General features: G+C 43.9%; 3 protein-coding genes across 4 annotated transcripts in view; 2 read left to right on the top strand and 1 right to left on the bottom strand.

Moving 5' to 3' along the window:
* Positions 1-7485, top strand: part of Rad54l (RAD54 like) — a 23219-nt gene extending 15734 nt beyond the window's left edge. Inside the window, exons 10-18 of one of the 2 annotated variants that reach the window (XM_055618446.1) lie at positions 2226-2352; positions 3641-3715; positions 3855-3985; positions 4447-4557; positions 4718-4841; positions 5200-5278; positions 5544-5723; positions 6881-7044; positions 7135-7485. In XM_055618446.1, the coding sequence (XP_055474421.1) occupies positions 2226-2352; positions 3641-3715; positions 3855-3985; positions 4447-4557; positions 4718-4841; positions 5200-5278; positions 5544-5723; positions 6881-7044; positions 7135-7345 (1202 nt within the window). In that variant the 3' untranslated portion in view covers positions 7346-7485. Of the gene's footprint in view, positions 1-2225; positions 2353-3640; positions 3716-3854; positions 3986-4446; positions 4558-4717; positions 4842-5199; positions 5279-5543; positions 5724-6880 lie in introns of both variants that reach the window. The other variant, XM_055618445.1, reaches the window with a different exon arrangement.
* On the bottom strand, positions 7467-27085 carry Lrrc41 (leucine rich repeat containing 41). The gene is made up of 10 exons (XM_055618444.1): positions 26872-27085; positions 22642-22728; positions 21383-21453; positions 14325-15459; positions 10921-11181; positions 9450-9614; positions 9262-9360; positions 8567-8689; positions 8263-8338; positions 7467-8180 (listed from the first exon to the last, which is right to left on the bottom strand). The coding sequence occupies exons 1-10, from the start codon at positions 27068-27070 to the stop codon at positions 7961-7963; spliced, it is 2436 nt and encodes an 811-aa protein (XP_055474419.1). The 5' UTR covers positions 27071-27085; the 3' UTR covers positions 7467-7960.
* LOC129685081 (40S ribosomal protein S27-like) lies at positions 23636-23868 on the top strand. Its single transcript, XM_055618447.1, has one exon. The coding sequence runs from the start codon at positions 23636-23638 to the stop codon at positions 23846-23848; it is 213 nt and encodes a 70-aa protein (XP_055474422.1). The 3' UTR covers positions 23849-23868.

The following is a 27085-nucleotide window of genomic DNA, read 5'->3' as shown; positions in this document are numbered from 1 at the left end:
GCGTGTGCCACCATATCCTTCCAGACAAGACTGTTCTTGAGGCCAAGTATGTGGGCACATGTTTGTAATCCCAACACTCAGGAGGTAGCAGGACTACATAAGGAAACTTCACCCATAAACAAACAAACAAATAAAATGAGAAAGAAAAGAATAAGGCCAGGCATGGTGACTTAATCTCACACCTGTAATCACAATCACACTTGGCAGACTGAACTGAGTGGAAATGTAGGCATGTATGTACTAGCATATTCAGCTTAATAATATGTCCTGATAAGTTTTCCTAAATTCCCATCCATTGTCTTGATGTTCTCTGCATCCCTGAATCAATACTATTTTATACTTTTGAATTAAAAAGCTGCTTTATTCATTCACACAATGTACAGCAGTAAGTAATAGGAATATATTCTAAGTTTTAATTCATCTGCTTTGAAAGCTTCAGGACTTTGTCTTTTCTTTCCACATTTGTATTTTGTGTTAGTTTTTGTTTTTTGAGACAGGGTTTCTTTTTGTGTAGCCCTGGCTGTCCTGGAATTCCTTCTGTAGACTGGCCTCAAACTCACAGATATCTGCTTGCCTCTTCTTCCTGAGGACGTGGATTAAAGGCGTGTGTGTGGGTGTTTTGTCTTTGTGTGTGCTTGTGCACTATATGCATGCAGTACCTATGGAGGCCAGAAGAGGACATCAGATTCCCTAGAGCTGGAGCTGCTATGTGGATGCTGTGGACTGAACCTGGGTCCTCTGTAAGAGCAACAGGTGCTCTTAACCACTGAGCCATCTCTCCAGCTCCTTTTTACCTTTTCTTAAGCATTTGACTCCAGCAAAACAGCAGAAAAGTTTTTCTCTTTTCCTTAAAGTCATTGGGACAATTACAGTTGTTCTTCAAAACTTATGTGTGCTATATGTTAAGTGAGAGATTTAAGCCCAGTTACTATAAGTGCTGAGGCAGGTGGCTATTTTGCAAGAGCCAGATCAACAAATCCTGTCTCAAAAATGACAAAGTCTAGCCTATGGGTTTTTGCTAGGTAGCTCAGGGTAACCTGAATTGTGAGATCTTGCCTCAGACTCCTGAGTACTGGGATTACAATACTGGGATTGCTGCTGTGTGCCTGACTGTTTAACCTTTTCTTTAAGTTAGAAAAATGTTTTTTAAAACTTGCTTATTTGTTTTTCATTTTAAACTTACTGTTAGGATGCCAGAGAACAGCTTGTAGGAAGATGGCTTCCTCCTTCCATCCATAGGTTCTAGGGATCAAACTCAGGCTGAGCAGCAAGCCACGCCGAACCATCTCACCAGATAATCTTTTCTGTCTTGTTGTTTGTTTGTTTTGAGGCAGGGTCTTGCTGTGTAGTCTATGTTTGCCTCAAACTTCTGCCTCAGTTTCCTGATTTCTAGATTGACAGATATGTAACATGGCTAGTATGTTGGGTTTTTTTTTTTTTTTTTTTTTTAATATATTTACTTTGTGTTTATGTGCTTTGTCAGTGTATCATGTGTGTGCCTGTTGCCCACAGAGCCAGAAAGAGGGCATGAGATCCCTTGGAGTTAGAGTTACAGATAGTTCTGGGTCACCCTGTGAGAGCTGAGATTTGATCCTGGGTTCCTGTGGAAGAGTAGCCAGTGTTCTTACCTACTGAACCATGTCTTTGTACTCCATACAGCCAGATCTTTTACTTATTTATTGTTTGAGACAGACCTCACTATGTAGCCCTAGTTGGCCAGGAGTCTCCTATGTTGACCAGGAAGCTTTGAACTACTTGCCTCTGCTGGGATTAAAGTCGTGTACCATCATGCCTGATGTCTTTTTTTTCCCCACTCTCTTTAGTTTTTTGAAACAGGATTTCTCTGTATAGCCCTGTCTATCCTGGAACTCCCTTTGTAGACCACGTTGGCCTCAAACTCACAGAGATCTAACTGCCTCTGCCTCCTGAGTGCTGGGATTAAAGTTGGCACCACCACCACCCAGTTGTTTTTTTTAAACTTTGTTGTGTGTGAGAGGGAGAGATGGATTCAGTGCCACATGCCTGTAATCCCAGCACTCAGGGAGGCAGAGGCAGGTGAATCTTTGTGAATTAGAGGCCAGCCTGGTCTACAAAGTGAGTCCAGGAAAAAAATGGGGGTGGGAGGGAGGGAGGAGGATTGGTAACATGGTGATCTGTCATTATTAGCAGTGAGAAAAATCATTCTACCCTTCCGTGCTTTAATATTCAATTTTTCCTGTGTTTAGGAACTGCCCATGAGTTCAAGAAGCATTTTGAGCTGCCAATTTTGAAGAGTCGAGATGCAGCTGCCAGTGAGGCAGATAGGCACCTTGGGGAGGAACGTTTGCGGGAGCTCATCAGTATTGTGAATAGGTAATAGCCTCAACTTTGTTCATCCAAATGGCCTTCCAAGACATCTGAAAACTGCCTAAACTGTGGGCTTGGTCTGTCTGGAGCCTCTAAAGGGCTGGTGTTTGAGGGAAGGAATGGGATCTGTGTCATGAATTGTCACTGAATAAATAACAAAGTCTTACAGGCTAAGTTCCACTTCTGGGTAGCCCTGTGGTCTGTTTTGTTCTATCAGCCTTCCTGAACAAGACATATCCTTGTCAGCACTTCAGAAGCTTCTTGACAGTTGTTTTTAACCTAAAGCATCAGGTTTCTGTGTAGACTAGTTCTGTGGTGGGTTGGAGAGCTGAAGAATCTTTGTGTGGCTAGCAGGCCAAGGGTGTTGATTTATTTTTCAGGGCTTTTAAATGAACCAAGGGCAAGTACATTCTGGACTCCTGTTATTGGCATGTACCCTTGATGAATTGAATGCCCTGTCCTCCCCACTTAATGGCTACCTCTTCTTACCAATTATACATGGTAGAATTATTGCGTCTCATGAAGCTACAGCTATAGCCCCCTTCTTTCTCTTCTTTTGAGCTAGTACCTCATGTATCCCAGGCTTTCTCCCAGATGTTTGGATTACAGGCATGTGCTATCGTGCCTGACTAGGCAGGTACTCAGAAGACCCCTCTTTTTCTGGTCTGTCCAGAAGATAAGGGCTTAATGACTCTGAGGTCCTGTGACAGCGGATACCTGTGCAGATGCAAATAGATGCCTCCCAGTAAAGACCTACAGTTTAGGGACTGGAGTATTGGTTTAGTTAACTGGAGAACACAGGTTGTTTTTGTGGGGGTTCCCAATGTCCAAATAGTAGCACCCATAACTCCAGTTCCAGGAAATCTGGTGCCCTCTTCCCTCATTTGAGGGCACTAGGTATGAACATGGTGATAGAAATACATGCAAGGAGAACACTCATGTACATAACACTTAACAAAAAGAAAGGCTTAAAGCTTGTGACCCACTTTTTGCCATACTGCAGGGTGAATGCAAGACCTTAGCTTTCTTTTAAAGACCAGCCAGCAAGCCAAAAGGAACAAGAGGAGTTGTCAGTTTAAAGCAGACAATTTTAAAGGTCTTTGTTCCAAATTGAGACTCTGAAACAAGTAAATAAATCTCATGTGAAATGATGAGTCTATAATGTAGCTCATAGAAATAGTAGGTCTGACACCCTATAAAATAGAGTGAGTCTTGGTTCCCTAGGTAGAAGCTTTGGTTCTAGTGCATAGCACATTGGTGTCATCAGCCTTTTACCTTTTCTCATTTCCCCTAGGTGCCTGATACGGAGAACATCGGATATCCTCTCTAAGTATTTGCCAGTGAAGATTGAGCAGGTGGTTTGTTGTAGGTACTGAACTCAGCTGAAAGGTGTGCCGTGAGTGGGTACAAGCTTAGCTTCTGAAGTGTGGCTGAATCTCAAGATGTTTCCAGGGTAGTCGTGTGTACTCCAGCTTTTTTTATTGAGTTGCCTGCTCTTTTATTTTCAGGCTGACACCCCTTCAAACTGAGCTATACAAGAGATTTCTGAGACAGGCTAAGCCTGAGGAAGTATTGCGTGAAGGCAAGATCAGTGTGTCTTCCCTGTCTTCTATCACCTCGCTGAAGAAGCTATGTAACCGTGAGTGTGCCCATGCCCAGTATCTTCTATGTGAGTGAGCAAGGGAGAGGAAGTCCCTGTGAATAGCCTGGTGACCCAGAACTTCTCTAGAGACCTCATGGAGGCCACATGTGGACTCTACTCTGTGAACCTTTACTTGGCAAACTTTACTTGTCTTCCGCGCAGTCCATCCTTGATGTTTGAAATGTGCTGTGTATTTGAGTCCTTGTATGTACATATCCTCTGGTACAACATGAGACAGAACATAGTAGTGAGTGATGCAGTCTATCTAGGTTTCCAGATGATAGTGGTTACACCCTGTGGGAACTTGGAAAAGTGGACCAAGTGAGTCTAGTTGTGAGTCCATAAATCCGTGCCAGATATCCAGAAAAGTGAGCATTGAAGCAGAAGGTTCAGCAAAGCAAAGTTGCTAGCATTTAGGTATGGTTTTGTTTGGTTGATTAATTTTTTTTTTTCCCCAGATCCGGCTCTAATCTATGAGAAGTGTGTGGCAGAGGAAGATGGCTTTGAGGGTACTTTGGATGTCTTCCCACCTGGTTATACTGCTAAAGCTGTAGAGCCACAGCTGTCAGGTGAGTCCTCCCTCTCAGATGTTCTCCCTGGATAAGGAACTCTAGGAGAACAATAGAAAATTACCTCTGTGCTGAAGCTATCCTGTCTGAAAGCAGGATACCAAGTGTAACAATCCCTGGATGACCAATTGTGAGGACTGACAGTAGTCACTTTTCCTAGGTAAGATGCTGGTCCTTGATTACATTCTGGCCATGACTCGAAGCCGGAGCAGTGACAAAGTCGTGCTGGTGTCTAATTATACTCAGACATTGGATCTCTTTGAAAAGCTGTGTCGGGCTCGAAGGTAGGAAGAGTCTAGCCAGGGTAACAAAGGGATGTCTTCCTTACTGGCACTCTGGGAAGACTAGGGGTTTGTGATTATTGGATGTTTATCAAAATGTGGCTATATGAAGGACTGTCCTGAGAACTTCCCTTCCCTAGTGGCTGTGATGGCAGTAGCTCCATCACTGAACAGGCTGATATCCTAGTCTTTCAAGTACTCCCACAGATCAGAATTCCTGCCCTTACTTCTCTATCCTTCTCTTTGGGAGGCCTTAGACTATGCATGAGCAGCCTCAGAAAAAGTTAATCCAGTCTTCTTCATAGCCAAAGCTCCAAGGGATCCATCCTTCTTGGGTCTTGATCTTTGAATGTCCCTCCAGGTATTTGTATGTTCGCCTGGATGGCACGATGTCCATTAAGAAGCGAGCCAAGGTTGTGGAGCGCTTTAATAGTCCATCAGTAAGTACACCAATGCAGTAGCATAAGAATTAAGCGTTGGCAGAGAAGCTATAAGGGGACAGTTTCATTGTTTTGTTGTGTTCTGGTGGGTGTGATTAGATGAAGCTGATCAGTGATGACTGGCTTAACTGACTTTGTGGGTTGGGAAATTGAATGGTAGGCAGAGCCACTTGTGGTCCTCAGGATGAGTCTAGAAGAGTTAAGAGACATTCCTAGTTTATGTTTCCAGTGTGTGTACCCCACTCCCTCCTTGTTTTCTTCCCAGAGCCCTGATTTTGTCTTCATGCTGAGCAGCAAAGCTGGGGGCTGTGGTCTTAATCTCATTGGTGCCAACCGGCTGGTCATGTTTGATCCTGACTGGAACCCAGCCAATGATGAACAAGCTATGGCCCGAGTCTGGCGTGATGGTCAAAAGAAGACCTGCTATATTTACCGACTGCTATCTGTAAGGATGCTGATGGTGGTCGGGTTGGGGGTGGGTCAGGAGACACGACCATCTTGTTTCTCATCGTCTCCTTTTCCTTCTGTCTTTATCTGGCTACACTGTTCTTTACTCTCCTGTTCTCCCTCATCCCTTCTTTTTTCCCTCCACCTAACCTCCAGATGTTTCTTGCTGTGCTCTATGAATGCTTGTTCAGCATATACTTTTTATGGGCCACTATTTTCTTTCATGCTGTCATTTGCTTTAAAATCTTCTCACAGTCCTTGTCCAGTTGGTCTAAGAAGCAATAATAATAATGTTTTCAATTATCCACTACAGATCATGTATACTGTTGTGGCTCTGGCTCATTGATTTTGGACATTTTCCCTAATATATGGCTATGCTGAGTACCATGCAGTTTTCATGCTTGACTTCATCTCTATTGATTTTGGTTCCCTCATCTGTGTATTTAAAAAAAATTCTTTTTTAAAGATTTTATTTATTTAATGTGAGTGCGCTATCTGCATGATAGAAGCAGGCATCAGATTCCGGTATTGTGGTTATGAGCCACCATTTGATTGCTAGGAATTGGAACTCAGGACCTTTGGAAGTGCAGACAGTGCTCTTAACCACTGAGCCACCATCTCTCCAGCTCTCATCTACGTACTCTTAAGGCTATACTATACTACTCACTTGCCCAGTTTATTGACTTTGCTCTTGACTTGTAATCCATTTTTTTTTTTTTAAGTCGGCTCCTATTTTTTGCATTTTCTGAACTTCTCAACTCCTTTTATGGGACCTTGGGTACGGTATACAGATTTTTGCCATTGTGAGTCTGTTTATAGTCTTTATATTTTTTATATCGAAGTGTTCTATGGCCTCAAGGACATAGGGATATTTCACCTGACATAAAATACTCAGATGATACTAAATGAAAGTTGGGCTTGATACAACCTGTTTACCCTAAATGGATTTAGCCAAGCCCCGATATCCTCCACTGGTGTAGCAAATAACCTGGTTATTTTGATCTTAGAACTATAAAAATGGATATTAACTATGAGACAGATATTAACATAGGATCTGTCCTTTTCATTCATTGCCCTTTTTCAAGATGTCTTCAACCCCTGGGTTTTCCTGCTCCCTCAGGGATGGCTGAGCCCTACATTTCATCCTACTCCTAGGCAGGAACAATCGAGGAGAAGATCTTTCAGCGACAGAGCCATAAGAAGGCACTGAGCAGCTGTGTGGTGGATGAAGAGCAGGATGTAGAACGGCACTTCTCTCTTGGTGAGCTGAAAGAGCTGTTTGTCCTGGATGAAGCCAGCCTCAGCGACACACATGACAGGTACGTGGAATGCCCTTGTCATAATCTGAGCTACCTGAACAGCACAGAAATAAGATCTGTAATGACCACAACTTTGTCCTCCGACCTCAGGCTGCATTGCCGCCGTTGTGTAAACAGCCGCCAGGTCTGGCCGCCCCCAGATGGCTCTGACTGCACTTCAGACCTGGCTCAGTGGAATCATAGCACAGATAAACGGGGGCTCCAGGATGAGGTACTCCAGGCTGCCTGGGATGCTTCACCTACAGCCATCACCTTCGTCTTCCACCAGCGTTCTCATGAGGAGCAGCGGGGCCTCCACTGATAACCAGCTGGTCTGGATGTAGTGTTTAGGGGAAGGATACAGGGAAAAGGGATTCTCTGTCTCTCTCATGAGGCTCTGTTCAGTTTTGTTCTCTGAGAGAAAATCATCAAGAAGGGCTGCATGATGTTTGCCCAAAATTTATTTTGTAAGAAAAACTTTTTTTGGTTTAAAAAAAAAAAAGAAAGGAATAAAGGCATGAAAGGAACTGAGGCCTGGGAACAGATTGGTAAGCCCAGGAGGGAAGAGGCCTGGTGGTGGGCATTTCTATATGTCTCTAAAGCCTGGGTGCCTGCTTGAGGAGTAAAGCAGGTAACCCCAGAGCAGGGGTAGGGAGCTTTTCTCAGTAAAGATAATGACCTATAACCTCCTGACCTGGGGTTCCCAGAGTACTGAGTAAGTGGCGTAAAGCCTCTGAACTCAGTTATGGGAATGCCTTTGCTGGGCCTCATCAAGGCCTCCAGGACCTCAGTGCAAGGGAAGATGAAAACAAAACAAAAATAGACAAAGTGGAAGAAGGAGAATGACAGAATTGGTGGCTGGGGATTCTGGGCAGCCCATACCTCAGCCCCTGCAAGCTGATGGTACTGAGAATGGGTCTGTGAGGTACAGACCCCATCACATGGTGCTGACATAATCTGCAAAGGCCTGGGATGAGTCCCACGAGTCGCTGACCACATGGCAGGTAGCCCGGAGCCGCCGGATTGCTTCCCTTGCTGTGACTGCATCCTGGTCTAGCCAGTTCTGGAAGAGGCGTAGGTGACCAAAGGCTCCACGACCCCAGCGTTCTAGTCGCTTGGCAAACTCCAGAAGCCCATCTGGCTTGATGCAGTTGGAACTGGTAGGGAAGAGATGGGTTAGGTATGCAGGAAGCAACTAGGCTTTGGTCTATATCCCTCGTCTCCCAACCCCTAGCTTACCTGATATCCAACTGACAGAGAGAAGAGGAAGAGTCCTCTGAGAAAACATCTGCTAGGGCCAACAGGCCAGCATTCCCTGGAGAGAGGGAGGGGGGTACTCATTACCTCTACCCAAGTACAGCGAAACAAGTGTATCCTACCCCAGCTCTAGCTTGGGAGAGCCCTAGACCTAGCAGTTCTAAAAACCTAATACTGAAATATCTATATTGCAACCACTGTCTTTTCAGTGGAGTGGGCAATACCTTTACCCCAAAAGTTTCTAGGTCAAAGGTTCCTTCCTTCCTCTCCAGGGTATGGTCCCTACCCAGGCGGTTCCCTGGTAGTCGAAGGCCCTTCAGTGTCGAGTTTCCTTTCATAGCAGCAACCATCTCAGGAAGAAATTGGGCTGGGCGCTTCTCAAACAGACGGCAGAAGGAGAAGGTAATCTCTGTCAAGAGAAAGTAGAATATATGGATGACTGAAGTAGGGCTGGTGCTGTTCTTTCTGCCTCAGGTGGTCCTAGCAAGGTATGTGAACATTTTATAGAGACCCGAAAAGAAGAATAATCTGTAATGTCCCAAGCAATGTTGGAATTTAATTCAAATAAGATATTGAGCCTAAGTGTTTGCCAGGAGAAGCATCTCTGCAGGGACACTTTTCTCCACCTCTTCCTCTCTTTAGTCACCGTGAGCATCTGAAAGGAAGGTGCCACAACAGCATTGTTCATTTCTACCCACTATCTTATTTTTCAGTTGAACCCACCCAGTGTGCTACTACCATCTACTAGCCCCTTAAAAACAAAAAACAAAATGGTGAGGTACTAAAAATTGGGTAAATGCTCATGTTTGTAGCAGAAGTTGAATTTGGGAGATTAGAAGGAAGGTCATACAAGTTCTACATCCTTTATAGTCAAGTCAAGGAAGATGTAAGACCAGGGAAGGAACAGTGATTGTACACTGAGATAGTGGCAAAACTACAATGAGGACACAGGAATGTTCAGGTTCTGGATTAGGATCTTACCTTGAAGGGTCAGATTCTGTAGCAAAAAGAGCACCTCACTCTGACAGTCTGCAAGATTCATATCATGGAAGCTCAGCCTTTTCAGGGACGGGTTATATTCTGGATAGGAGACAAGCCATGGACAGTGGGGCTTAGTTTTCCCAGGGAACAATGCTAGGTCTCTACCTACTTTCCTTTACCATTCCTACCTTTGAGTGTTTGCAACACAAGCCCAAAATCCTGGGGAGAGGCAAAGGTGGCACTGTCCAGTGACAGCTGCTGTAGAGAACCTGAGGCCTTCAGAACAGAGCAAAGCAGTGGGGCTGGCTGAGCTCCTCGTGGAAATCCCATTTCCAACTGCTCTAGGCAGTTTTCTGTATATGATAGGAAGAGGAAATTCCAATTAGCCATCTGTAATTCACTTAAAAAATACATGTTTAGAGCATAGTAGTGCATGCCTTTAGTTCCAGCACTTAGGAGGCAGAGGTAGGCAGATTTCTGAGTTCAAAGCCAGCCTGGTCTACAACATAAGTCCAGGACAGCCAAGGCTACATGGAGAAACCCTGTCTTGAAAAACGAAAACAAGCTATGTATTTTATATGTGAGTACCACAGTGCTCAAGTAGGGGTCAGAGAAAACTTTCAACAGTCAATTCTGCCTTGATAATCTCAGGCCTGGTACTTAGTGCCTTCACTGGCCCTCTATTTCTACTTACAGTAGACTCACTATCTACTTAGCCTCTACCTGCTATGTGTTGGGCATCGTGCTAAGTTCTAGAAATGGATCATTAAATATAAAATCTTGTCTTTGCATTCAGGAATAAGACACAAGCAAGTAAGTATATTCTGGGGTAGATGGCTCAGGGGTTGTTTGCTTTGTAAGTGTGAAAACTTGACTTTGGATCCCTAGAACCTATATAAATGGCATGCCTACAGTGGGCCACATCTGAAACTCCAGCACTGGAGAGGTGGAGTTAGGTTGATCTCAGGGTTTAATTGGTGAGTTAGTTTAGCCAAAATGGTGAGCTTCAGTTTTAGTAAGACAAATCTCCCCACCCCCAATAAATGAAGATGGAGAGATGGGAATTTAGCTAGTGGTAGGGTGTTTGCCTCATGTGTGAAGACCTAAGTTTAATTCCTGGAACTACAAACAAACACCCCTCGTGTCTCTGTGATGACTCAGAAAGTGAAAGTGTGCTATACAAATCTAGGTTTACTCTCTGCATTCACAGGGGAGGACAGAACTGACGCCCAAAAGTTGTCCCCTCATTTGCACAGTGATACACACGTGTGCATACACAATAACAGAATTCTTAAGAGAAGAGGAAGAGATAGAGGAAGACAACCTGTGTCCTCCACATATGTATTGACACGTGAACACACATAGAACAATGCCCAGTGCTGCAAGAGGAGGCATAACAGGAAATAGAACATAAAGCAGGACTACCTATAATAGTTATCAGTTTAGATCCCCTACTGGAGATAGCTGTCCTTGTCACACTCACAGCAGTCTAGGGATCCATCTAACAAGGTTATTTTAAAACATGGCAGCTTGTAAGGGGAAACATAATATGACAGCAAGGTTGACTGGAACTGAATCTACTGCTGGTTCCCTCTAGCCACCCCAAAACTGCTGTACATATAATTGGAAATATGTGTATGTGCATATACACTGCTTCACCTGGTATTTCCTCATCCCCAATTATGTGGCCAGGAGCCCCAGCATTCTCTGGTACAGCAGGGTTGTCCCTCTGGCTTGGGTGGTCAACACGAATAGACAGGACCCGGAGCAAGGGCAAGGCTCGCACAATGGCACGAGTCAATTCCAGGATGGGCAATGGTGAGAACAGGTCACTGAGATGCAGGGCACGGAGGCGGCATCCAGCCTGGCCTGACAGGGCCCGCAGGCTGTCCAGTAGTCGGAAGATATTAGAGCCCAGGCCTACAAGAAAAGATAAAGGTTTAAATGTGGGAAATTTAGGTAGAAGTAATATTCAGTGAAAACTCTAAATATATTTCTATTGATTACTACCAAGTCTTGAGCTTTGGATCAGACGTAATAGTTTAGGTTTGAGACAAAGCTTCAGACTTTAACACTTTCTGCTTTTGTTTCTCCAGGGCTGGGGCCACAGGTATGCATCACCACGCCTAGATATGGGCCATATTATATATATGTGTGTGTGTGTGTGTGTGTGTGTGTGTATTAAGAGACAAATACTTAAACATATATACACATATATGCATATGTGTGTGTGTGTATATATATATATATATATTATATATATATAATATATATTATATATATATATTATATATATATAATATATATATATATATTTAAGTATTTGCCTCTTATTTTCATCTTTCCTTGGGTAACTGGCAAAATGCTGTCTGCTGTGCTATACTCGAGTTATCACAGGAATCCCAAAATAAGATAGGATGTGCTCATGCTAGTAGTTCTGCTGTAGACCCAGAGAGCTGCACAGGTATCTAGGTACAGATGCTAAGTAGAGTCCAAAAGATGCAATTTTGGATAGTCAGGTCCTATCTAGAAGACAGCAAGTCACAAGAGGACACAGCTCTACAGAGTCAGGGTCCGACACTGTGGAAAGTTTTGAAAGCTAAGAAGTAGAGAGCATGATCTCATAGGTCATGAAGTGGACTTCAAAGCTGAAAGGTAATGATGGTCCAACCCAGTAAAACTGTATGTAGGAATGGCAAAAAAAAAAAAAAAAAAAAAAAAAAAAGATAATAACTTTTTTTTTGTAGACTGGGTATTATGTGTATCCAGGTCAGTTCAGTAGTAGAGGAAATACCTACCTTGCATGAGTCGTGGGTTTGATATAACAGAAAGGAAAAAAAAAAAAACAAAAAAACATTTTTCACATAATAAATACAAAGAATCTTTTAAAAGGTACAGTAGCTTGCTCAATAATCTTAAGTAACTCCTTGGAACCCAGTTCCTCTTTCCTTGGAAAGTATAAGCTGCTGTTGATGTAAATTTAACCGGAATTTTTTCCCCTCCCCTAGACACAAGAAACATATAGTGCTCTTTGTCCATATAGTTTGATAAAACATAATAGGAATTGAAGAGTACAATATATATATGTAAAAGATACAGACTGAATAATTTAGCCGTTATCATAAAGCTTCCCAATTCAGTTTTAAAGAATATAAAGGAGATAAACTACAATGGAGAAGAAATTTTTGGCAGAAAATACTTGACATTCAGAGGCCTGAAGACTGAGCAACAGGTTCTCAACTGGAATACATGGTGTGTAAAGCATAAGGGGGCCAGCAGGATTGAACAAACGATTAGGTATGATGGCAATGCCTGTAATCCCATGTGGGAGGCAGAGGCAGGAATTTGAAGTTAAGGGAAGCCTAGATTATATAGGAAGACCAGTGTGTGTCTCATGTTTTTCCAAAGTAAATGCGTTGCCATCACTGGCCTTAACTCCCCATCTTCCTGCCTCCACTTCTGAAGTACTAGTGTACTCAGCCTGTCAATAGCTGTGAAAGAACAAAACTGTTTAAAGGAATACTTGGGCAGTGCAGACAAGGGGTTGCATGAAGGGAGGACTGCTGAAATAATTACATCAGGTGAGGACTAATGATAACATGAACTAAGGATATAGATAGAAGTGGATTTGGAGAATGTAAATGTAGGACGTAGTGACTGAACATACTGGAAAAGACAGATCTTGGTTTTTTTGGGCAATTCAGTCAGTTGCGATGTCCTCAAGCAGAGGAGGATCAGTATATTGATAGTGTGATCTAGGTTGGAAATGAGTTCGAAGGGTGATACCTAGTAGTTAGCTGAGTTAATGGATCTGGATGTTGAGGAAAAAGTTAGGGCTAATGTCTTAGGCTGAGGCATTGAAGCTACAGGAATGGATGCAGTTATCTAGAAAAGGAGATAAGGTGGGAGAGTTCTGAGAAACTGATGATTAGGAGGAGAAACGCTGAGGTAAATAGAAGTATTTCAGGAAAAAATAGTTTTCGAGGTTATTTTGGTTGTTGCGGTTCTTCTTAAACAGGGTTTGTCTGTGTTGCCTTGGCTGTCCTGGAACTCACTTTGTAGATCAACTGGCCTAAAATTCGCAGAGATCTGTCTACCTCAGCCTCGCAGATTTGTAATAAATGTGTGACCACACATGCCTCAGGAAGAAATGGTAGATGTAAGAGGATGATTGGAAAAGCATGTGAAATCTAGTAGCTTTATGACCTACACCACTCTTTGTGCACCGGTGAAAGTGTAAGTGAAGCCTGAGTGAAGAGAGTAGAGACAAAACTGAATGCTGGTGGAGACCTGATTCAGTGTTCACCTAGTGGAAGTAGAAAGAAGTCTAGTGATTTAAAATAATGAAATTTAAAGACAAGTTATCAGGCCTTGTATATTGATTGGCTCTACAGTTCACTAAGCAGGGCTATCCCCAGGCCATTCACTATCGTAAGGTTGATGTTAAAAATTAGTTAATATTTTGAGAATATTTACTGTTCAATATAGCCCAAGGATATTAAAATTACTAAAAGCATTTAAGAAGCAAGCCTCCCTAGAAAAGGAGGAAGTATAGATACAGAGTATGGGGACTTAATTAGCTTCAGATAAGATAGCTTTCATTGTGGTGAAGAAAAGGGTGACTCAGAAACTGGCTTGAAGAAAATTTGTGTATGACTCACATTTTCTTTGTAAGGTCATCTATGGAGAGTTTGGAACTGGCAGATTGGGATTTGATGTTGCAGATATACTGGGCTATTAGGAGGTTGGTGGCAATGAATGACACTGTGGTTTTTGTAGTAGTACTTAGCAGTCTAGGTAGTTTAGCCTTGGCTGGGTATGGACTACCTCTAGCTGACTTTTCAGCTGCTCCAGAAGCCTTTCTTCCAATAGTAAACCCAGACTACTGACTATAGACCTTATTTTCCTCTCCTAACATTAACAGTGTACCAATGTTTTTTTGTGTTTATCTGTTGCCTCCATGAGACACAAAAGATCACATCTGCCTGATCCTACCCCCTATTCTGGATTAGGCACAGTGCTTCTCAAAGATCCAACCCCAGCCCTGTTCCTTCAGTGCTCACCATTGTAGGAAAGTGTAAGGCTCTCCAGTGATACCCAGGAACTCAGCAGGTGGCACAGTGTCAGAGCTGCCTCTGTGGAGAGAGGAACTGTGAACAGCTCCAAAGTGGAAATGCTGCGGAATCGCTGGGATGCCTCCAGCGCTGGGAGCCCCAAACAGCTGGGATCTGATCCATCCAGGGCTCCACAAGCTACTTCACCAATCTCCATTTCTTCACCATCTTCCTTCTCACCAGCCACGATAAAAACAAAGTCATAAAGGTCTTCAGACTCTGCACCAGACCCCTGACGGGTTCGGGCACCCTTCTTCCCTGCAGCTCGTTTGAAACGCTTTAAGGGCTTAGGCTGTGAGGCTGAGCTAGCTGGAGCCCGTTTGGATGACGTGGAAGAGGAGGCAGAGGCAGAGGCAGCTGGAGCAGAAGATGGCTGCCTTGTGCCAGAAGCCTCATAAGAGGTGGCTGGAGAGCACAGCTCCCTCTTTGAGTCTGTCCCGCCTATCGTCAGGTTCTCTTGTGTGCTGCGGCGTGTTACACGAGTGGTAGGTACAGCCCTGGGCATCTGCTTCACTTCGCTCTTCCGCCGGGTGGCCATTAGCGCTGCTGCGCATCTCTCTGCTGCATCCCGCCGAGGCCGTCGTGAACCTAGCAATAAGGACCCTTCATCTCGGGATGGGGCCCGGCCACGCGAGGCTTCACCACAGAGACGACAAGGCAAGCTACCAGGGCCTGGCTGCCAAAACCCAGCACTCATGGTGAGGATAAGGATGAAAAGGGCTGACTCAGGCACAGGCCAGGAGTACAGCGACACTTGGCTAACGGCCCCATGGTGAATGAGCTGATGCAAGAGCTGTCGAAGTGACTGCTGAGCAGCCACATCGGAGAACAGCAGGTGGCGGAATTTAAGGGTATGCAGAGAACTGGCCAGGGTCTCTAGAACCCTGCGGTTGGGTTCTGCCACTAGCTCAGTTGCTCCCTGCAGCATATTACAGATGGTGAGCTGTCGGACATGACGGGAGCTGTGCAGAAGAGGTGAGAAGCGTTGATCACAAAGACGCTTATCAGAAGACACGTCAATGGTTCCACGTAGAACATGGGAAAAAAAGGCCTCCATAAACTTGGCTCTCCAGCAAGTCACACTCTAAAAAGCAAAAAATGCCAGACATTTGTCGAGTGTCCTCTTAAGTTTCCTTCTAGTATCAAACATTGCTGAGTACACTCTGAGACATCAGTCTATGTAAATTACACAGAATCATGCAGTGTTTACACTTTTGAGGCATACAGTACTGGTAGCCCCATTTGAAAAATAAGGGAGATAGACATTTTAGTTATTTCTGTAGAGCAAATGTATAGTGTTCCTTGTCTGACAAGTGACAGCCTGTATATACAGGTATATTAATGACTGGTGGTCCGCTAGCATTGCTCCATAGGTGCTAGCCCCCTTTTTTTTTTTTTTTTTTTGGTAAGCTGTTCTCACTGGGTTGAGGCTTGCTAAATACTTTAGGCTCTCAGGCCATCAAGCTCAAGGAATATGTTCCTCCCCTCATTGGGATTAAAAGTGTGCACCAACCTTTCTATGAGTTCAGGACCAGCCTGGTACACAAAGGAAGTTCCAGGACAGCCAGGGCTACACAGAAAATTTGTTTTGAGTAAAAACAAACGAAGTGCACCAAAGTAGCTGGATGTGGTGATGAATGCCACTGGTCATCCCTACCAGGTAAGCTGGGAATCAAGACTTGGACCCAAACTAAGGACAGTTTGTGTACATATCCATGTGTCCCTGTGGCTGCTGAAAGTCAATAGTGGGTGCCTTTGACACTTTCCTTTTAAAGGTAGGGTCTCCCTTGAACCCAGAGGTGATCTGACTGGTTTAGCAATCTTAATTTGGGAACCCTGTTTCTGGGTTGGGATTGCAGGCAAGTGCCATGCCCAACCCAACACTTATCCTGTCTTGGAAAAACAAACTCTGGAGGGAACAATTTTTTTTCTTTCTCTTCTGTCTCCTCTCCCTCTCTGACAGGGTTTATGTGTAGCCTTTGCTGTCCTTGAACAAGCCCTGTAGACAGCCTGCCTTTGAAATTACTCTGCCTCCAGAGTGCTGGGATTCTGCTACACAGGGAATATTTGATGCACATCAGAATTTCTTGTACAGCTTTTCCCTTCACCTACCACCCCAAAATGCATATCAGCTTCCCAGGCTTGGTGATTCTACATGTAACATCTGAACATCTTTATTTTTAAAACTTCCCAGTGAGTCTGATGTTCGCCAGAGGTTAGGAAGAGCTATCTAACTCACTAAGCCCGGGAGTTTTTGTTTGCTTAATTAAATTTTATAGTTGTGGATGTTCATGTGCTGCTGTGTGTGTGTAGCTCAGAGGAAACTTTTGTGAAGTCAGTTTTAACTATGTAGGTTCTGAAGCTCTAAGTCAGGTTGCCAGGCATGTCAGACAAGTGACTTTACTCTTTTTATTCCTGCAAATGCTAGGTTTTGGTTTTATAGATATGGTCTCATGACCTGTATTAATTTTGCTGCCTCTGTCAAGTGATGAAACTATAGGTGTGTACCACCACACCCAGTTCACAGCCCTAACATGTCTAGTTTAAAGCATCTAGTCTCCATCCTTCATGTAGTCGTCTGCTGGCTCAGTACAGGCCCTAATTCTCATTACAACTCTTGACCTCTTTTCCTTCTCTAAGATGTTAAGTATTATCACCTGCTTTATGATGAAGATTGTTACATGGATCAAGACTAAAAGTAAAGATGGCGGGCAGTGCACGCGGTTAATCCCAGCACTTGGGAAGCAGAGGCAGGCAGATCTCTGTGAGTTCAAGGCTAACCTGGTCTACAAAGACAGTCCAGTATGGGCAGGGCTACACAGAAACCCTGTCTCAGAAAAACAAATTAAGACAAAAAAGACTAAAAGTAAGACACTTAACCAGAATGGACACTATAACCAAGCACTTCACTTTGAACCTTAACCTACCCATCTTAATCTTCCCTATCAGCAATGCTCTCAATTCAAATCAGGAGTTAGGCCCTAGTATCCTTAGGCAAAGTGTAGCCTTTTTGTCCTATGCTCTGCCTGCTATGGTAGTATTTAGGTGTAATTTCGTGGTTGAGTCAACCTACATGTCTTGCTTACCAGCATGACACCAAGGAAGTGGGAAAACTTAGCTGGCAACCAAACTTCTCTTCCCCCAATTATGAATGTTGAGTACTGAACCCAAAGGCCTTGTGCAATGTTAGACAGCAATTTTAAAATTATAGGCATGCAAATAGCTTAACATACACAGTCCTGGAAATTATTCGCAAAGCTGAACATGGAGTAGTATGGCTTTAATTCTGGCAAATCTGAGTTCCATCTAAGTTGAGTAAGCCTTCAATTTTATAGGTAAGTTATATGGCTATGAAAAAATCTAGACAAGATTGTGACCTAAGCTATTGTGGTTGTTTCTGCATAAGAAGGATAATGGACATGTAGGTGAAACTAAAGGCTGGACTTTTTAGACCTGTTAATAAAGGTGTAATACCTCAAGTGTGGTAACTGCACAAGCAACATGGCACAATTAATAGAAGCAAGTACTTCCAGAGCCACAATGCTTCAAGCTAGGTATATCATGTATTAACTATATAACCTTTGGGAAGACCTCATTCTGTCAATTTCTTCATCTGTAACTACTAAACCAACACAATGATTGTGAAGGTTAAGTATATAAAGTTATAATGGTTATCCCAGTGGCTTTTGAAGAATTCACGCTGGTAGAAGTAATTTTTCCAGTGCTACCTTTAGAATATGTAAAAAAAAAAAAAAAAAAAAAAGCCGAGAAATCTAGCCTAAGCAGCTCATTTTGTGGACTCCAGCACAATAATACACACTGAAATCAACACTCTTGCATGGGGTGGTGGAAATGACAAACTGCCAATGAGAAGACAGTTGCCCACCTTGGCCTGTCCTCTATAAGCTGGCAGCTCAGATGCTGAAAAAGGTGGAAATATGTTCAGATGAGGGAGGGCTAAACACTTCCTTGTTAGCATCAATACATGTTCACAGATACTGTCCATTTTTCTTTTGAGTGAAACTTTATGTTTTGTGGTTGGTGAGGAAGGGTTTGTAGTTTTGTTGCCAGGGCTGGCCTCAGGTTAACTTGCTATAACTGACTTTGAATTCTTTATTCTTCCCACCTCTACCTCTATAAGTATTATTGTGATTACAGGTATGTTTCCACTAACACCTTTACTTTCCCTCCATCTTTACCTAAAAAATAGGTCTGTATTCTCTGCACAGTGTCTGAGGAAGTAAGAGGTTATCAGATCCCTGGGACTAAAATTACAGACACCATGTACACGCTGGAAACTAAACCTGGCACTTCTGGAAGAGTGGCTAGTACTTTGAACCACTGAGGCATCCCTCCACCCCTCAAAAGCCCCATTTTAATTTGGCTTTCTGATTTTGCATGTGACTTTTACAGTGATTTTTTTTTTTTTTTTTTGCTCAATAAAGAAAGCACATCTGAATATATTTAGCATGCCTGGGAACTACCATAGGCTGGTCCTGTTGACATATTTTTATTTTGGAAGCTCTTTTAAGGGTGTTCTCATAGCATGAACCCCCTGCAGTAACATGGGCACGTACCATTTTCCCAACTTTATTAGTGCAAAGGTAAACAACCTGTTTACCTTTAAATAAATAAATGGATGGATGGATGAATGAATGAATGTGACAGTTTGTTTTAACCAACAAACAAAACACTAAGGCACAAGTTTCAGGTATCTGGTTGATCCTAAGAATGACATTTTGTACCCCACCCCGGGAAAAAAAAAAAGTTTTACATGAGGTAAAAATTTTCTTCCACACATATTATGACACTGAATGTTTTTTATTTCATTGCAGTTTTTTGTTTGTTTCAGACAGGGTTTCTCTGTGTAGCCTTGACTGTCCTGGACTCCCTTTTTAGACCAGCCTAACCTTGAATGCACAGTGATCCATCTACCTGCCTCTGCCTCCCAGAGTGCTGGGATTACAGGTGTGTGCCACCCTGCCCCACTATCACTGGAGTTTTTTGAAGTCAGGGTCTCAGTTTTACATAGTAACGGCTGGCCTTGATATATAACTAAGGATAATCTTGAACTTCTGACCCTCCTACCTCCATAGTCCAAGTGCTGGAATTACATTTATATGTACCACTGTACATGGTTTTATACAGTGCTGGATACTGAACCCAGAACTTTGAATATGCCAGGCAAGTACTCTAGCAACTAAACTATATCCTCATTCTCTACTGGTACTTTCTGTAATGTGTTTAACTCTTTGTTCATTTTATTCTATTATGATTTTCCTATTGTCTATATTTAAAATTTTTTATTTGTGTGTGTGCCCGTGAAGGCCAGAAGGCGGCATCAGCTCCTATGGAGCTGAAGTTACAGGCAAACAACAGATGTGAGTGCTGGAAACAGAATAATTTTATTTTATTTGCACTGATGTTCTTTGAATCTAGCTTAGTGCCTAGAACTAAGCAGGATCAAAAAGTGGCTTGGTTGTTACTGGTTTTTTGTTTGTTTTGCCTTTTTGTTTTGGCAGTGCTGGATATTAAATTTGTTGTGTTATACATACTAGGCAAACACTCGAATCACTGAGCTATACTTCAAAATCCTCAACAGATATTTTTAAATTATAGGTAAGATGAAGACTGTTTTTGTGCTAAAGTAGGAATCAGAAAAAGACATCTGGAACAGGTATGTACCAAATCAGAACTTCTGCCTAAATAACTTAGGGAGGTTCTTGCCCAGCCTGAACCTCCCTATCTTCTGAAATGGTTTTAGCCAAGAAAACAAACTAAATAACTTTCTAGAAGTTTGAGATAATGTTGCATAAAGAAAAATGGCATCACGTGCTGGTCAGCCATACTATAAGTGAAATATTGAAAGTATGCTTCTCTAAAGTTGACAGAAGGCCATTATTACTTCTGTTTAAGAGCTCCAGTGGTTTTTGATCTGAATTAGTAAATAGAATTTTGGGGCAAAAGGAATCCTACTAGAGACCCTGTCCAACCCCTCTCATGATTCTGAATTCTCTGTATGCCCAAATGTTCTTATGTCAAGGTGTTATCCAGTCTGTTTGAATACTTAGTAACAAGATGCTTATTACTCCTGAAATTAGCTTGCTTTATTATTAATCTTAAAGTTCCACTTTTAGGTTAGCAAAAATGTATTTTCTTTAAGATTCAAGTCTATTAATTTGCAGCCTATGTTTGTCTTTTTCAGAAATAACATCTCATATTTCAAATGTGATTCAAATATTGTGGTTTTGAGCTTTTTTTCCCTATCTTCTAGGGAAAGATAGCCTGACTACTGCAGAAACACTTAGGATAATCCTCTTCCTTGTCCTATACACGCACACTCATCCATGCTCACACAGATCAGGGTACACAATGAGAAGCTTCAACCACTGTTTACTAGTCCTTAATTCTTTTTATTTTATGTGTATGAGTGTTTTGTCTACATGTATGCATCACATATGTGTCTAGTGCTCCAGGAGGCCAGAGGAGGGTATTGTATTTCTTTGAACCAGAGTTACTGATAGTTGTGAGGTGCCATGTAGGTGCTGGGAACTGAACCTAGGTTCTCTGCAAAAGCAGCCAATTCTCTTTAGTGATGAACCATCTTTCTCCAGACCCTACTCACTTATTCTTTTTATATAGCTTCTTCTAAGCCAGATGAATGTACCAAGGCCTTGCGAACTAAACTTTTGTACTTAGCAAAGGTGAGTTGGCTTGCTCTGTTATTTTATTTTTTTTTTTTTGTACCAACTCTGGTGCAAAAACTCAAGGAATTGTGGGTCTACATTCCACTGTGATCATACCCTTTCCTGTTTTATGTACCCTGTAATCATGGTGAACAAGTCAATACTAAATACCAAATGAGCCAAAACCTTGTGACGTATCACTTGAGCTCAGCTTCCAAATCCACTCTCTGCTCCTCAGTAGTTCCTAGTTTGTGTCGGTTTGTTATACTTGGTTTTATTATGCAAGGTTAAGCTAGAGTTCTTCCTGACACCTTAACTTACCTCCAAACTGGAAGGCCTTGTTTTCATCAGCTCATCCCAGAGTCGGCGCCAGATGGCCTGAGTGGAGAGACCTGTAAGAAGAAATACTGTTTGGCTGCTTGCTGCCCACCATGAATAAAGTATATTAGCCTTTCATATTGTCCTCTGGCTTCAGAGGGGTAATATAGCTAGCTAAGCAGTTAAGAGCACAGACTCTAAGGACAGATGATCTGGGTTTGACTATTAATGAACTATTCTAAAGCTATATAATCATGGGCAAGCTACTTAATTGTTTCCTCATCTGTAAAATGTCATAGCTATTTCATAGGACTGTTGAAAAGGATTAAGTGAGTAAATGAAGTTCTCTGGGTTAAGTACCTAGAACTGCTTGTCCCATTAAGGTTGCACAAATATTACGTGTTAATTTTGCCAATGAGAAACAGCTTGGTAAAATAAAAACACTAATATCCAAGAGTTCTAGTTCTAGCTTGTTTGTATCTTATCAGAGGAAAAGGGCTGGTATATATGTATTATAGTACACTGTAGGAAATAATATAAGAAAATAGATGTGAAGGTACTTTTTATAAAAGATCTATTTCTTTTTCATGTGGTGTGTTTTGCCTACATGTATACTGTACACCACATGTCTGAGGCCCACAGAGGCCAAAAGAGGATGTTAGATCACTGGAACTGGAGTTATAGATAGTTGTGAACTGATATATGTGTGTTGGGACCTAAACCCAGATTCTTTCCAAGAGCAACAAGTGCTCTGAAACCACTGAGTCATCTCTCCAACCCTATGTAGGTGCTTTTTTGTTTTTTGACACAGGGTCTTACTATGTAGCTTTGGCTGGCCTAGAACTCACTCTGTAGAGCAGGCTGGCCTCAAACTCATACAGATCAGCTGGCCTCTGACTCCCAGAGGGAGTTAAAGGGATTAAAGGTGTGCACCACCACACCTAGCTGAGGTGGGTTTTGAAAAGCACGAAGTTCTACTTGGGTATCAGTTACCTGAAGAACATACCATGGTATCTTGTTCACAATCATGAATGAGAAAGAGGAGAAAAGACACTTTTTCCTTTAAAAAACAAACGGACAAAACCCCCCACATTTTTATTGATGTGTACACTGTTCTGCCTGCTTGCCAGAAGGGGGCACCAGATCTCATTATAGATTTTTGTGAGCCACCATGTAGTTGCTGGGAATTAAACTCAGGACCTTTGGAAGAACAGCCAGTGCTCTTAACCTCTGAGCCATCTCTTCAACCCCTTGACACTTACCTTTTTTGAGGGCAGTTTCCTCAATCCTCTCCAAGTAATATATATTGAGCAGAGGTAAGATGCTTTGAAGTATTGGGCCTGGGAGGGCTACAAAAACCAAAACACAAAGTTTATTTTCTCTCCTCCTGGGTTCTAAACATTATCTATCTCAAAGCAGCTGAAAATTCAGGAGAAAGGATGAATTAAACAAACTGACCTGCTCATTGAGGTCAGTATACTTCTGCCTAAGAAGCATTGAGCTCTGAGTATACTCTGAGCTAGTATCTTCCTATGAAAACTAAAGATAACTGTTCTCTAAAATGCATTATACCTTAAAAACAAAACCAATTTAACCTGTATTCCAAGAGGCAAGATGATCAGGAATTCAAGGCTAGCCCTGACTATGAAACTTCCCTCATTCTTTTAGGTTGTTTTTACTTATTCTTCCCTCTTGGCCTTATTACAGAAAGCAGCACTAGTCTCAAAAAAAAAAAAAAAAAAAAAGTTGAGTAACTTGTCCAATATACAATTAACTGTTCAACTCTAGATACAAAGTCCTAGAACTTATTATACTCCCTGTTAGAACTAGAGAAGTTAGGAAGAACTGGTATTTGTTCTGTTTGAGTCAAAATCTTATTCCAGCATTTGGGAGGCTGAGTCAGGAGTATTGTTTCAAGTTCAAGCTAGCCTGAGCTACATAATGAGTACCAGGACAGCCAGGATCACATAGCAAAACCTTGACTCAATTAAAAAAAAAGAATTGGGTGTCTGGATTGGGGTTGTGTGAGGAGGGAATATAGAAATGACTGCCTCATAACATTAAAGATCATGCTTGTAATTTGTTTATTTAACACAATACCTGTCCATAATAAGATCAGCAAATATTGATTATATTATGTTCATTCTGTCTATTCTATTAAGCTTAAGACCTTCTAGTATACAAAACTTCCATTCCTTGATCTACTTAAAAAAATATTTTATTGCTTTCCGGTGGTGACAACCTCCCTAAGAGAACATGCCTCTCGCAAAAGATTTCCTTCATCCCTCTCTAGAAGAGAAGAGGAAACACAAGAAAAAGCACCTGGTGCAGAGCCCCAATTCATACTTTATGGATGTGAAATGCCCAGGATGCTATAAAATCACCATGGTTTTCAGCCATGCACAAATGGTGGTATTGTGTGTTGGCTGCTCCACTGTTCTTTGTCAGCCTACGGAAAAGCAAGGCTAACAGAAGGAATGTTCCTTCAGGAAGAAGCAGTACTGAATGCACCTGATTCAAGATGAGTGGGAGCCATCCCAATAAACACATTTTGGATACATAAAAAGATTTTTTTAAAAATTATGTATTTAAGGTATTAGATCCACTGGAACTGGAGTTCCAGGCAGTTTTGATCTGACATGCGTGTTAGGAGCCGAACTGTCCCGGGTAAAGGAGTACTCTCTCTCTCCAGCACCTCTATTTTCTTTAAATAAAAAACAGGGTCTCGGCCCTGGCTGCCTTGTAACTTCAGGCAGTCCTTCTGTCTTAGCCCCCTGAGCACTGGGATTACAGGTGTGAGTCAGCACACATAGCTCTTCCTCAGTGTATTTTTTCTGTACTTGAGGAATAACTGAATCTTGAGATCCGAGAATCTAGTGTGCCATTCTGTATCTATCAGTGAATACTCAATGATATTCACTGTACCTGTTGAATGAGAGCATTAATTCCTCGTGCTATATTATACTAACATAGGCCTCTCATCTGAACGAACTGTTTTCTCTGACCTTTGTCTCTTATTCTCTCTGAATCTTGTTCTTCCTGATGACACTGCTTTGCTCAAAATCTTTCAAAAGCTCTCCATTCAAGATAAAGTTCAAACCTCCCATCCTGGTATTTAAGGTTACACAGCTTATTCTACTGAGCTTTTCTCACTGTACTTTGAGAATGTCCTACAACAGGTATATGAGGTCAGAGGACAACCTGCAGGCGCCATTTCTTTTATGTGGGTCCTAGAAATTGACCTTAGGTCCTCAGGCTTGACAGCAAGTATCCTAACTGCTGAACCACCTCACTGGCCTTTTGTTTTGTTTGGCTTTTTCCTCACTGTTGTGTTGCATCTCTTACCCTCTCCTCTCAGCAATGCTAGTCCTCCAAGCAGCCTTTCTTGACTGTTTTCTAGCTCACTCTGTGAACTTCCCTTCAAAATAGCACTGCTTGACAGGCCTCTTCCGTGGCCCCTCTAAAAGTTCTTGCTGGATGGCTATTTACTTCATCTAGCCCACTAGAGGCTCCCCTACCTCCTCTCAGCCAGGCTGGGCTCCACCAACAACAATGAAGTAGTGATAAGGAGACAGAAAAGCCTTGCCTTCAGAGCTTCCCCTTTTTCCCTTTCCAGTCTGCTCTCTGTTAAGTCATCCCCTCTCACACTCACAGGAATATCTCTTCTATCCACAAACTTTAATGTATTTTTCTTTGCTTCCTTCTAGCTTATACTTTTTTTTTTTTTTTTTTAAAGATGCTTCCTTTTTGCAAGGTGGGGCCTCCATACCACTGAACTCCTTCTAGCCAAGATAAGCATCTAGGAATCTCCAGGCTGATGCAGGCTTCCACACTCCCAGGACTTCTCTGAGGCCCTACTCAGCCCCACTGAGGCCTTTCTCCCATTCACGATGGGGTCAGCCTGACCTTTTCCTCTCAGCTTGGCACTGGGCCTCCAGAACCTCCTTTGCTCACACAGGGCCTAAGGACTTCTTAACTCTCTCTTCTCCCCTACCCCCACATATAGGAAGGCAATTGGGCCTTCTCAGCAGTGGTGGCCCACTCCAACCACAAAAGGGCCTAAATGGCCACTCTGTAGAGCCTTGGAACTTATTTTGGAGTGGCAACCCTTCAAACCCACCTCCTCATGGTTTAGCAAAACCGTTAACCTCAAATGTTAACTGACCAGGGCCTTCCTTCTTGGCAAAAATGTCACCACCATCATGGCACCTTCTGGTGTAACATCCATTGTATACTCCAAGGCCAGAAGCCTCCTCTAATGTTACCCTCTCCTCCTGCATCTTCCATTTGGCCTGACCTGTGATTTCATCCAACTTCTGCCTGACTATTCCACCACCACCATTCTGTCAGGCCATGGCCTCCCTTGTCTCTGTTGAAGCCAGGCCTGCCTCGGAGGGCCCTAACTTTTTCTTTAACTCTCTACCACTTTTCACATCGTGGATTCTTTCCCCTCATAAGTTGCCAGGCCTCTAGCGCGCAGTATCCTCCCACAGCAGGGCCTCCCTGAGACCATCTGGTCGGGGCGCTCCAGGCCGCTGGCCTTAGCTCAGTTCGGACCTCGACAGGTCCAGCCCTTTGGTACCGACCGCTCTCAGGCCTGAGGCCTCGGTTCCCTCCCATATGGACCAAGGCCTCTTCACCAGGACGCGTCTTAATCCCATTCGGGCTCCTCGGTCCGAGATGCCTTGGCCCTTGCCCCGCCTGAGGCCTCCTCGGCCCTCCCCGCCGGCGGGTCTTTCGAGCCTGTCCTTGCTTGCTGAACCTCTGCCGGCCCGGTCCACTCACTTTCCACCCATGTCCACCGCCCTGGCCTATCCAAGGGGCCTCCGGTGCTACCTGCTCTGCGGGCGGATCAGCAGCGAGGCGTCGGTGCGCTCCCTTCAGCCCCTGGGCCGTCAAACAGGCCACGGCGCCCCCAGCCTCTCGGCCTCTCCCCCAGCCCCATTCCCTCGCTCTCGGCTCGGCCGTCCCACCCCGCCCATCCGCTGGGCTTCGGGAGTCTTGCTATCCGCGGTGTACGCCGCAGACAGCGGAGGCCCCGGGCCTGGCCTCCCTGCCTCAGGTCGGGCCTGCCAATCGCGGCCCCGGCCCGGAGGCGGCCCGGCCATCCCTGACCGTCGGTCGGCTCCACATCCGAGAGTCCCCAGTCCAGGGCGGCCCCAGCCCGGTGTCAGTTCCGAGCCTGCGCTCCGGCCTGCCACTCCAGCCCCTGTCGCTAGGGCCCGGGCAGCTTCGCCCCACAGCGGGCCTTCTGGCCTCGACCCCCGCGCCCCCCGGGCAAGCCGCGGTTGGGGTCCGCTGGCTCGTCTGGTCTCAGTCTTCACTCTGCCCAGCCCTGTCAGTCACGGATTTCATGCTCCGACTCAATAATCTGCCTTCCAGTGCCCCGGGCTGGGCCTTGCCCCGGGCCTCTCGGCCTCGCCCCCCGCGCCCCCTAGCCGCTGGGCCGCCCCCGCTCGCTGCCGGAGGTCGCCCCTCACTCCGCCACTTACCCCACACCCCGCTCTCCAGAACCCCCATATGGGCACTCACTGCCCGCCCGCACAGCTCGAACAGGGCGGGGGGAGCGCTGGGGCCCGAGGCCGAGCTCTTCGCTGGCGCCGCCTCCCGGGACGTGGCCTCCATGGTCGTTGCCGCCGCTACCTCACAGAACCAGCAACTCCGGGCGCGCCAGGCCTCGGGCGCCGCCATCTTGGGGAGGTGCGC

Source organism: Psammomys obesus, unplaced genomic scaffold (assembly GCF_907164565.1).
Source record: "Psammomys obesus unplaced genomic scaffold, mPsaObe1.curated_primary_1811, whole genome shotgun sequence".
NCBI classification, from domain to species: domain Eukaryota; kingdom Metazoa; phylum Chordata; class Mammalia; order Rodentia; family Muridae; genus Psammomys; species Psammomys obesus.
Note: the sequence above shows the minus strand (reverse complement) of the source record. Positions and strands in the feature narration are given on the sequence as shown.

Excerpts from the sequence above, each read along its gene's own strand:
- LOC129685081 (XM_055618447.1), top strand. The coding sequence starts at position 23,636 with ATGCCTCTCGCAAAAGATTTCCTTCATCCCTCTCTAGAAGAGAAGAGG.
- Lrrc41 (XM_055618444.1), bottom strand. The coding sequence starts at position 27,070 with ATGGCGGCGCCCGAGGCCTGGCGCGCCCGGAGTTGCTGGTTCTGTGAG. Across the intron at positions 8,690-9,261 it reads ACAGAATCTGACCCTTCAAG|AGATTACCTTCTCCTTCTGC; the intron begins GTAAGATCCTAA and ends TTCTCTTGACAG. Across the intron at positions 8,181-8,262 it reads CTCTGTCAGTTGGATATCAG|TTCCAACTGCATCAAGCCAG; the intron begins GTAAGCTAGGGG and ends CTTCCCTACCAG.